Source organism: Podarcis raffonei, chromosome 1, assembly GCF_027172205.1.
Source record: "Podarcis raffonei isolate rPodRaf1 chromosome 1, rPodRaf1.pri, whole genome shotgun sequence".
In the NCBI taxonomy this organism is placed as follows: domain Eukaryota; kingdom Metazoa; phylum Chordata; class Lepidosauria; order Squamata; family Lacertidae; genus Podarcis; species Podarcis raffonei.
This window is the reverse complement of record NC_070602.1, coordinates 123,890,667-123,902,670: the sequence shown is the minus strand read 5'-3', so window position 1 is coordinate 123,902,670 and position 12,004 is coordinate 123,890,667. Positions and strand designations below refer to the sequence as shown.

General features: G+C 41.2%; 1 protein-coding gene across 5 annotated transcripts in view; it reads left to right on the top strand.

Moving 5' to 3' along the window:
- Positions 1-12,004, top strand: part of MYO1B (myosin IB) — a 151,832-nt gene that overhangs the window by 98,734 nt on the left and 41,094 nt on the right. For all 5 annotated transcript variants that reach the window (XM_053360620.1, XM_053360637.1, XM_053360628.1 and 2 more), the window contains exons 8-13: positions 5,752-5,850; positions 6,058-6,161; positions 7,356-7,503; positions 7,650-7,768; positions 9,043-9,129; positions 9,377-9,442. In XM_053360620.1, the coding sequence (XP_053216595.1) occupies positions 5,752-5,850; positions 6,058-6,161; positions 7,356-7,503; positions 7,650-7,768; positions 9,043-9,129; positions 9,377-9,442 (623 nt within the window). The remainder of the gene's footprint in view (positions 1-5,751; positions 5,851-6,057; positions 6,162-7,355; positions 7,504-7,649; positions 7,769-9,042; positions 9,130-9,376; positions 9,443-12,004) is intronic.

Here is a 12,004-nt window from a genome sequence, read left to right as displayed (position 1 = left end):
TAAAGTGGTACTTCAGGTTAAGAACAGTTTCAGGTTAAGAACGGACCTCCAGAACGAATTAAGTTCTTAACCCAAGGTACCACTGTAATGAGTTTTTTGAAGATTCCTTACCAGTTTTTTTAAAGGATCTATAGGCTGTGCTGCATGCTTGGGATCTACAAAACGGGCATAACCTAAGCTCTGTTTCAAATAAGACTGGGAATGGTAGTTGCCTGTTATAGTAAATATCTGGCTTCCTGCTTATAACTACTTTCTGGAAGAAAAAAATCCTGTAAGGACAGTGCTGTGAATGTTCCTCTATGGAAATTGTTAATTGCTTTAACTTCCCTCCTAAAGACAATCCGAGCGAGACTGGTACTTCTAACAGAATCAGCTGAACGTTTTCAGGAAACTGTTTATATAAATCTCTCTAGGGGCATGTAAGTAATTGCAGCCAGGCCTTGTGTGCAGTGTTTTCACCAGCTGAACTCTCCCTTCGAACAAGTACACTTACGCTGGTTTTAGAACGATTTGCACATGAAGTCCGTAAGAGTTTGACAAAAGCAAGGAGATACCGCGGAATTCCTTTAGTGTGTAGTCATTCTGAAATGGGAGAGAAAATACTTAAGACGAACAGTATATTGAGCGGCTGAAAAGCTAGTAAATTCCTAGATGCAGAACAGCTTGCCTATGTCTGTTGCATCTTTTAACAGATGTCTACTTCGCAACAGTCACCTCTGTATGCAGATGTCTTCTCTTGCTGTGGTTGGTATCTAGCATGGATTGCATATGTGAAGGAGAATATTTCTGATTATAATTTTTTACCCTTGCACTTTTGTTTCTAGCAGTATTTTCTAGCATGGGGTAAAGCAGAAAGAGTCATGGCATTTAGCCTCTCTTAAATGGAAGGTGACCCAAAATGACAGATATGAAGTTGACACTTTACTGTACGGTATAAAGGCTGTTGGGGGCGCTGTGGGACGCTGTGGGTGAAACCACAGAGCCTTGGGCTTGCTATCAGAATGTCGGCGGTTCGAATCCCCTCAATGGGGCGAGCTCCCGTTGTTCAGTCCCTGCTCCTGCCAACCTAGCAGTTCGAAAGCACATCAAAGTGCAAGTAGATAAATAGGTACCGCTCCGGCGGGAAGGTAAACTGTGTTTCCGTGCGCTGCTCTGGTTTGCCAGAAGCGGCTTAGTCATGCTGGCCACATGACTCGGAAGCTGTCTGCGGACAAACGCCAGCTCCCTCGGCCAGTAAAACGAGATGGGTGCCGCAACCCCAGAGTCATCTGCGACTGGACTTAACGGTCAGGGGTCCCTTTACCTTTACCTATAAAGGCTATGGGTTGTCGTCAACTAAGCTTTACTTTGAGTAGACCCATTGAAATGAACAAACCAAGTTAGGTACATTCATTTTCCTGGATTTACTCTGAGTAAAACTTTGTTGCATACCAGCCAGATGTGTGGGGTATAATTATTATTATTATTAGCACCTAGATCAAAGTGGAAAAATGAAAACAGAAACATAGGCTCATGGAATCCAATCACTGCTGCATTTAGCACGTTGCCCTTCCATCAGCTGTGTCCATTTCCAGATACTTTTGATGAAATTTGCAGTATTATAAAGAGCACCAACAGTTCTTATCATTCCTGCCCAGTGTTTTGCAGTATAATCTTTCTGGCATGTCAGGGCATGTGGATATATGTTCCGAGTTGTTCTAATACCTATTGAGGTTAACCGTACAGAAATCTGTGCAGAATTGGACTGCAAAGGGGAGCAGCAGACACCTAAATCTTAAAGCACAAGAGTAAACGGAAATAAAACCCAGTTCTTGGGTTCTTTGTCCTTCGTATGCTTTGAGCATACATAATCCTCTGTAGGTCCCGGTTGGTGCAATGGTGTTTGTTTACAGTATATGTGTGAGTACCATAACTACTTGGATGGAGACAACCCCATAAATTCTCCCCACTCCCTCCCTGGCTTCTAGTGATGTGATCATTTGAATAGCAAGACACCTTCAAGTGACCCAATCCATGTATTGGTGGTTTTCTCTGTTACACTGCAGCCACATCGAGTGATGATTACAAGAAATTGGTTGCATGTGTGTGAGTAAAGGGGAACTTTGTCACATGACAAAGTATGTGATTACCGTATTTTTCACTCTATAAGACACACCAGACCATAAGACGCACCTAGTTTTTGGAGGAGGAAAACAAGAAAAAATAATATTCTGAATCTCAGAAGCCAGAACAGCAAGAGGGATTGCTGCGCAGCGATCCCTCTTGCTATTCTGGCTTCTGGGATAGCTGCGCAACCTGCACTCGCTCCATAAGACACACACACATTTCCCCTTACTTTTTGGGAGGGGAAAAGTGAGTCTTATAGAGCAAAAAATACGGTATATGTAAAAAAAAAAGGTATGTGGCTATATGTAAAAGGAGCCTACTTTGGTAGATGATCCGAGCCAAAATGAACAGTGTATTTGGTACACTGTTGAGAGAGAGAGAGAGAGAGAGTGCACAGATTTCTCAGCTCAGGTACTATCCTGGCTCTCCTCCCCAGTCACAGAACTTGACAGCTTATCATGACTGGAGGTTTTAAAAGTTTTATGAATGAAGTCAGTGCAACATCCCAACTTTGGGTCTACAGGTTATAAGCTATTAAACCACAACAGAGTGCTATGATACATGAAGAGGCTTGACTAAGAGGTTGACCCAACACTTGACATGCACCTTGTGTGCTCCTTTTGAATAGCAGGCACAGGTATTGCGCAGTGGATACCCTCAGTCTCTGGACTCAGCAAGCAAACAGGTACCCCTGTGTAGAGAATGGGCATGTGGGGTTTGTTGCTTTAGTTCATGATTACCTGGTTTGAAATATGAATTTGTCCAGTTCTTAAAACTTGGCTTGCTGAAAGAAAGGGCTGCTAAATGTTCGGGTTTTCCTGGCAACATCCGGGAATCGCCATGAAAAATGGCATCCGGGCAGATTTTTGCCAAAGCAGCAGAATGTCTGGTGAAACCCAGGCATATAGCAAGTTGGGTTATTTTTTTTTTAATCTTAAAAAATCAAAGAAAAAGCCCAAAACCAATTTTGTTTTGGGGAGGGGAAAAAAAAGGAAGGAAGGAAGGAAGGAAGGAAAGAAAGAAAGAGAAAGAAAGAAAGAAGCTCAACAGTTCTGTCCAGATTTTCACTTTGGGAAATATGGCAGCCCTTTGAAAGATAATCACTTGACTTTACTGGGTGTGTAAATCATGCATTGTTGTTAATTATGGTCGTATTGATTCCAAAGATCACATAGTTCATTGTTGTTGCTTCAACTATCATGGTCATATCAAACTTATTGTTGGCATCTGTCTGTCTCGAGAGACAATGATAGTGAACCTCCAGTGGTGAGGTCAAGCCAGTGGAGAATCACCACACCTTCTGTAGTTGCAGAGACTGGTAACTTACAATGGCTGCCTCCCGCATGACCTCTTCAGGACACAAGTGTGTATGGAGGTCCTGGGCTCCCCAGACGACAGGACCCTCCTCCCAGCCTCACTGATGTGGTCCAAAGGAAAGCAGAGCAATACGTTTGGCACCAGCTTGGCTGCAGGAGTTTCCTCAAGGGCACCATCCAACTGTCTTAGGACCTCCACGCTGGGTTTACTCCTTAGCCTTTTCTTCTCTCAAAGATAACCCCCAAGGCAACAAAGGATTAGGATCAGAGTTTTCCATATCAAACCAAAGATCACGTAAATGTTGCACACTATACTCTTCAATGGTTTTCCCAGTAGTGTTTTTTTCCCCAGTAGTGGCTATGGTTTTCCCAGTAGTGACGTATGGAAGTGAGAGCTGGACCATAAAGAAGGCTGATCACCAAAGAATTGATGCTTTTGAATTATGGTGCTGGAGGAGACTCAAGAGTCCCATGGACTGCAAGAAGATCAAACCTCTCCATTCTTAAGGAAATCAGCCCTGAGTGCTCACTGGAAGGACAGATCCTGAAGCTGAGGCTCCAGTACTTTGGCCACCTCATGAGAAGAGAAGACTCCCTGGAAAAGACCCTAATGTTGGGAAAGATGAAGGGCACAAGGAGAAGGGGACGACAGATGATGAGATGGTTGGATAGTGTTCTCGAAGCTACCAGCATGAGTTTGACCAAACTGCAGGAGGCAGTGGAAGACAGGAGTGCCTGGCGTGCTCTGGTCCATGGGGTCACGAAGAGTCGGACACGACTAAATGACTAAACAACAACAACATACTCTTCAATAACAAATTGCATTCTCCAAATATTAGTGCTTGACTTCATTAGCACATTCTTGGGTTTAAAGGGGGAGAACGATACCTTTGCTTCGAGCTCCAGAGATACGTTCATTTATACAGATTTCTTTATTGAAGCATAAACTGCCTTTCTAAATGTTCTACCCAGTTCTGCGACGCAGAACAACAGTGCTTTCATTCTGAGCATCCTTTGTGGAAAGGCCCCTGTATATTTACTTTTCTAATAGCAGCAGGTGACATGAAGACAAAACGCTGCTGGTAATGTGCTGAAATATTAATAGGCCTTATTGTATGGCTTCTTGTTCTGAATGTTAATGTAGCGTAAAACACAGCAGTAGCCCGGTGGGGATAAGTTGCATTTGGCATGCAAATAGACCCTTTGAGGGTAAAGGCTTATAGCAAATCTGCATTTGAGAGACAAGGTGAAGGAGTAAACGATAGATATGTTTGCTTGCGTATAACTGGGTGTCACTGCAAGAGTGGGGCTTTTATTGCCCCTATTCATTCTACCCAGACATAAGCTTGAAGAGTTTCCAAAGTAATCTAGCTTAAGTCCTTGGTTTGACGCAGGCTGTATTCAAACTATACTTTAGCAGATTAATTTGTGTAATGGAAGAAGGCCAGAGGTATGCCTTGGAGAGACTTTTCACCCGTTTGTTTGAATATGGATGGAAAATGTGTATGTATTGTTAGATTATCCGGCCACACTTTATTGTATTTCATATTGATGAGAAATAATAGACGGAGGTCTATATTTGTATTTCATATTTAAGAGATGGCAGCAGGTAGGGCATGCTCTGCAGCGATGGTTTCAGAGTGTGCCAACATACCATACTTTTCCGTGTATAAGACGAGGTTTTGTTATTAAAAAATAGTGTAAAAAATGGGAGTAGTCTTATACACATATAGTGCATGGCGGGGACGTGGGATTGGTTGCTGCCGCCAGCCAGAGATTGTCGGTGGCTATTGGGCGTGTTATTGGTGGCTGTGGCAAGGGCGGGTGTTGATTGGCTGTCACTGCGGCAATTGGGCGGGCGATTGGCGGCTTCTGCCAGCGAGGGGACAGACGATAGGTGGTTTTTGCGATGTGTGTGAGTGGCAGCGTAGGTCAGTCGGGTGATCGATTTTCAGCAATTCCCCAATTTTCTTAATTTTGAATCATCAAAGATAGGGGGCGTGTTATACATGGACAAATACGGTAAGTTTCTGTTTACTTGTTAGTCATTCCCCCCCCCCCAGAAAAGTGAACTTGAAGCAAGTTACAGAGACAAACATTAACACAAAGCAAAAAAATCAGAATAAAAACAACCTAAAATGCTCATTGATTTATAAGACCGCAGATCTAACTCAACCCCACAGTGTGCCACACTTCTCTTACATAAAAAATAAATAACGGGAATGGATTCATACAGTTCTCTGATACAGGTGTGATAGTGGGAAAAGAGAGGCAGACTAGAGGAGTGGAAAAATAATTTCTGTTGCATCTTGGTGTTTTTTTTTTTTAGATCTGTTGGAAAAGTCTCGTGTTGTTAAACAACCAAGAGGTGAAAGGAATTTCCACATTTTTTATCAGATATTGTCTGGAGGATCGGAAGATTTGCTCAGTGAGTACAACTCTGGTGGTATTTTAAATGTTTAATAGAATTGCACATGAAGTTGCGTAAGTTAATCGAAGTATCCATAATTGATTTGCGTGGTTTGTATGCCTTTCAGTGCACATACATGTTAAGCAGCTTAAATTCTCACTGCTATTAACAGTAATAGTGGGTCAGGGAATTTAGCTGTTAACAAGGCCCGTTTTCATTTCGTAGAAAAACTTAAGCTGGAGAGGGACTTCAGTCGATACAACTACCTTAGCCTGGACTCTGCAAAAGTGAATGGAGTAGATGACGCTGCAAATTTCAGAACGGTTCGGGTAAGAATTGGTGCAAATTCCGTATTAGTTCAAACTTGACTTCATTTTATAATTTTGCTAAATTGTTGAGTCAGCCAAGATGATCAGCAGCATAAAAACATGAAATCTGACGATGTGATCAATTAAAAGAGTTTAATAATATTTGGGATATTAAAAGTTACTTCTGCTACCATAAGCAAGCTTCTGTGGTCTGAGGCTGTGAAGTGGTTTATAAATTTGTATCTAATAATAATAAATAAAATTATTTATTACAAATAATAATAAAATTTGTATCTAATAATAATATATGAGTGTTACTTTTTTTTTTTTTACAAAACTAGTTACAATAAAGGCTACATTTAGATTCCACATTATCGAGACATGAAACTATGGTTTACTTAGCTTTTATTAGTTTAAATAAGCCGGTTTCATAAACCAGGGCTCGAAGTTGACATTTTTTTTTACACTAGGCATAGTTAAGATTAACCACAGTTTGCTGAGTTCAGATGACACAGCAAGCTATGGTTAGTTAAAAGTTTCTGAACTCATTCTGCTCCCTACCCCTTCTCTGGTGTGACATGAGGCCATTCCTCTCAGGATAAGCAATGGCTTTTTGTGACTTCCAAATGAGTGTTTGCTTTGTTTCTGTGGCCTGCCTGTTCAGTGTATTTGGAAGTGGCAGAAAGACACAGTTTAATGCTGCTTTGGTATCTGTAAGGCTGAAAGGCATTTTAAGCATATTTTAAATAAACTAATAATAGTTGGTTGTGAGGATAAAATGAAATGGAGAGGTGGGTAGGGGAAGAGGACCATCGTGCAGGGACGTCTTACCTATGGGTGCTAGGGGTGTGGGGCACCCCGGCACCGGGCTCTCAGGGGCACCAAGCCGAGAGTCCGGGGCCCGAGAGTTGAGTCCGGGGAAGAGCTCGTCCATTGGTTGGAGCGCCGCCCTGGGCTCTTCTGCTGTGGGCAGCTCTGCGCCGCAAGTTTGGGGACGACTGAGCCAGCGAGACACTGAGGCGGGCGGCCAGTTCCACCCTCCTGTGTGCCTGGGACTGGGCAACCGGGGGGCCGGGGCCAACAGGCGGATCTTTGCACCCCGGCACCTCATATGCTTAAGACAGCCCTGCCACCGTGTGCCAGCTTGTGCTCTTTGGAGAAAGGACAGGCAGGATAAATCAGTGCGACGAATAAAACTTGATTTCCCTATTCTAGAATGCCATGCAGATCGTGGGGTTTATGGACCATGAAACGCAGTCAGTTTTCGAAGTTGTCGCGGCCGTCTTAAAACTGGGAAACATTGAATTCAAACCTGAATCTCGAGTGAATGGTTTGGATGAAAGTAAAATCAAGGATAAAAATGGTAATTCAAATAATATGTTCTGATCCAATCAAATCTACCTGCACTTTGATAACTGGTTTAACACCCCACCCCCCCATGACTTCTGAATGTACTTGCTGCCTAGGTAGGTCGGAATGATTTTAAATTGAGATTATTTGCTTCCATAGAGCTCAAAGAAATATGTGAGTTGACAGGCATTGATCAGTCAGTGCTGGAGAGAGCCTTCAGCTTTCGCACCGTTGAAGCCAAGCAGGAGAAAGTCTCTACAACCTTAAATGTGTCTCAGGTAATATTGAATTAGTACTGTGAATATATGTTTTTCTTTCTGGTAGAAAACATAGGGGAATTTTCCTTTGTCACAATGAATAAAATGTGACCTGAAAAGAGGAACTTCTGTGGCCCCTCTTGAAGGATCTGTATTTTCCTATTATTCCATTGTGGAAATATGGATAACTACTGTGGGTGCCAGTTCCTAGCTCAAAGTGGGCTCTTGTATCTTTAACTAGGACCACGGGCTATCATTTGCTTTCCAGAACTGATTATTGTTGTTGAATTTCATGAGTTTCTGCAATTTTTTAAGGCACCCCTTTACTCAGCCGTGTTGAGATTGTACCACACAATCTCACACTGGAGGGGAGTACGTGGGAGTCACATGACCACATGGTCAAGATAAACTTTGCATATGTCTTTTTTACCCTTTATTGGTTGTAAAAACTGTGTAACATAAGTGATCAACAGAAAATAAAAACAAAAACAAACAAACATTCATTCCATAGTTGGTGCTTGATGTATGTAACAATTTGTACTTGGATTCAACATGACCTCTGGTCCCCCCATTCTGGTTCTTAGATTACATTCTTTAACTGCACACTAAACTTTGTCTCCTCTAAAAAAGGTAAAGGGACCCCTGACCATTAGGTCCAGTCGTGACCGACTCTAGGGTTACGGCGCTCATCTCGCTTTATTGGCCGAGGGAGCCGGCGTACAGCTTCTGGGTCATGTGGCCAGCATGACTAAGCCGCTTCTGGCGAACCAGAGCAGCACACAGAAACGCACTCTGGCAATTTAGCTCCAGGGACCACACATTCGCTCTATAAGACACACAGACATTTCCCCTTAGTTTTTAAGAGGAAAAAAGTGCGTCTTATGGAGCGAAAAATACGGCACATTTTTGCTGATAAGGTACGTACTGCATGGGAAATGGACTTTAGCTTGAAGGTACAGGATGCAGCTTTGTTCCTAAAGCTAAGCCGATCAAGGACTAGTCGCTTCCTGTATGGGAAACAGCCTGAGAATCCTATGCCTTTCCTACAGAAGCAGAGTGGGAGATTGATGTAATAACGATTTAATGACAACGTCAAAACAATTTATTAGAAAATTCCCTTGCATATCAAAACCTCTGCAAAGCACGCCTGTTTGTTTATATTCATAATTTGACAGGCAACACCTGTGTGTGTGGATTTGCTCCTCTTTATGCTGTCCCATAGCCAGAAAGAGTCCTGGGCCAACCCCAAATGTTTCTAATATTCATGTGTCTTTTTTTCTTCTTTCTTTAATTAGGCATACTATGCACGGGATGCACTGGCAAAGAATCTTTACAGTAGACTGTTTTCCTGGCTTGTTACCAGAATCAATGAGAGCATTAAGGTAGTGTTCTTTGAAATCCTGTATACTTAGAACAAATAAGCCTAACAAGTTAAACTAGATGCTCATCAGTTTGTGGCATAATAATGCAAAGTGTTTAGCAGGAAAACAATAGATGTACTCATATAATTGACCCCTGCTTTTCCTCTGTGTCATAATGATGATTTTCATAGAAAAAATTAATTAGGCAGCAATGCTGCCTCCTTGCTGAATTTAATAAACATCTGAAAATAACTTTTGTTTTCTTAAGGCACAAATGAAAGTAAGAAAGAAAGTCATGGGCGTTTTGGACATCTACGGCTTTGAAATTTTTGAGGTACTTTGCTTTGACTGTAATCTTATTGCTTTGTAGCAATTATTCATTCATTCTGTTTTGAACCAGCCTTCTCAACAAAGTTTCTCAAGCCAGCCTACAATAAAATGACTACCAAGAAGCAGGTACAACCAGTGCAAAAAAGTGAAAAAATAGGTAACTTGGAAACAATAGCAAAACATTAAAACTAACCCTGAAATATCAAGACATAAGAACTCTAAAAGAACTTTTTTAAAAGCCTACAGCTCCATCAGCAATCGGCATGGAAAGTTGTGAGGAAATAAAACTGATTTTTCTTCATGTAAACTTCATAAGGGTAGATGTCAAGTGTACAGACCAAAACCCTGGCCTCCACTCACATATCATACAGACAGAAAAAGACTCACTGTTTTTAGGTTTTGCTTCAGCTTCCTAAGAGTTTCTGGCAAAAAGGTGGCATATAAATGTTTAAATTTAAAATTTTAAGGAAGTAGTAATAACTCATATTGTAGAGGGCTAAAATGCTAATTTTGCCCAGGTCCCTCCTCTTGTAGATCATGCACAATGAGAAATCAGATTGGACAAGCAATGCCCAAAGTTTATAGCGATTTAGCAATGTGTGTACACTTAATCTCAAAATTCTGAATTCTGGCTATTTGTTCCTGTGCCCTTTGAATGGCATTTTTTTTAGTGTTAAGGTTATACCTAGATGGAAAGCAAAACAAACCGTGCATTTCAGATCAAGGAGAGATGTCAGGTTAATTTGTGTCTGCCCAAGGCTATTATGCCAGGAATATAATACGTATACTGCAGCTTCTTATATTCAGTCTTATCTGTGACTTTTCCATCCAAAATGTTTTTCATAACTCGATTTCCCCCCCTTTTCAGCCAGAAGGGAAGAGGTGTAAAAATAGTCCCTACAACCCTTATTGCCTTTTTTAAATTGGCTTAGCAATGCAGGGAGGTAGACTAGACGGAAATATGAGACAGCGAAATACAAGATTCTTCTGCTGAGCTGACATCTAACATTAATATGCTGAAATTCAGCAAGGACAAATGTGAATTTTAATATATGAGGAGAGAATAATATGCTGCTCATGGATAAAATAAATTATAAGAGGGTGGGAGTGTAGTTTCAGGCATCAATCCTGTTTCCATTAAAGTCAATGGCAAAGGCTTTAAATGAATCATTCTTAAAATTCTTAACTTACTGTGGAGGAGTCTAGGCAGCCACTGCCTTAAAAAATCAATATGATATGAAAAATCAAATTGAAAAGTGACACAAGAGAATTGTGGTGCCTTAAATTAAGGGCCAAGGTAAACAGGATGTTAATTACATCTTTTCATATAGCATGCAGGATTCTATTTTATTGCAGATGGTATCTCAGGTGAGGTGGTGATGCACAGCTCTTATGATGTGTGTCTTTCTGTTCCCTTGCTGTCATCCTAAGGGTTAATCCATCCTCTGAAGCAGATGTTTGTTTTTGGAAGACGCCTCCCATTGCTAAAGTTGCAACCCCAGTCGCCTCCCTGCCCTGCCAGACTGTTGCACTCCTGATAATTGTCAGCTATCCAGCCAGCTCATTCTATTGCCTTTTAAAAACAGAACAGAACAGAACAAAAAAATCCTTATCTTCAGAACTTTGTTTTTCAGATACTGGCTATCACCCTTATATTAAAAAGCTGGATTTTAGGGGTTACTTTGTAACACTTCAAGAGAGAGAGAGAGAGAGAAAGAGAGAGAGAGAGAGAGAGAGAGAGAGAGAGAGAGAGAGAGAGGTTGTATTATAATGTCCCGTACCTCAGAAGTCGAACATCTTAGTTCCCAAACGTTTTGGCTCCCGAACGATCGAAACCCGGAAGTGACTGTTCCGGTTTGCAAACTATTTTTGGAAGCCGAACATCCGACGGGGCTTCCATGGCTTCTGATTGGCTGCAGGAGCTTCCTGCAGCCAATTGGAAGCCGTGCTTTGGTTTTTGAACATTTTGGAAGTTGAACGGACTTCCGGAACAGATTCCATTTGACTTCGAAGGTCCGACTGTATAGTTTGGCCTAACGATGTTATATTACATAAGTTTTAATTGACTAGTGTCCATCAGATGGCATCAAGTATTAAGCTCAGGGAAGAACAACATTTGATGCAGACTATATTTTATATTTTTATATTATATATATATATATATATATATATATATATATATATATGTGTGTGTGTGTGTGTGTGTGTGTGTGTGTGTGTGTGTGTGTAGGTAGCTATATGCATACATTCTATCCTGGAAAACACACCTAACAGATGCTCTTGTTTTTATTGTTTTTTTTTATTTATTTGAAAATATTTATATACTGCTATGTCACCTCAAAAAATATTAAAGTGGTTTACAAAGTAAAAAAAAAGAAAAAAAGAGATCCATTCAATAAATAAAGTAGAACCATAAAATAGAACATAAGAAGAGGCTGCTGGATCAGGCCCAAGGCCCATCTATCACAGCATCCATTTTCTGCTTGTGATAGTGACCTCTCTTGTCTGAGCACCTATCTTGGAAGATGTAGTAATGACCCATGCAAGCATTAAAAGTTTTATAGCT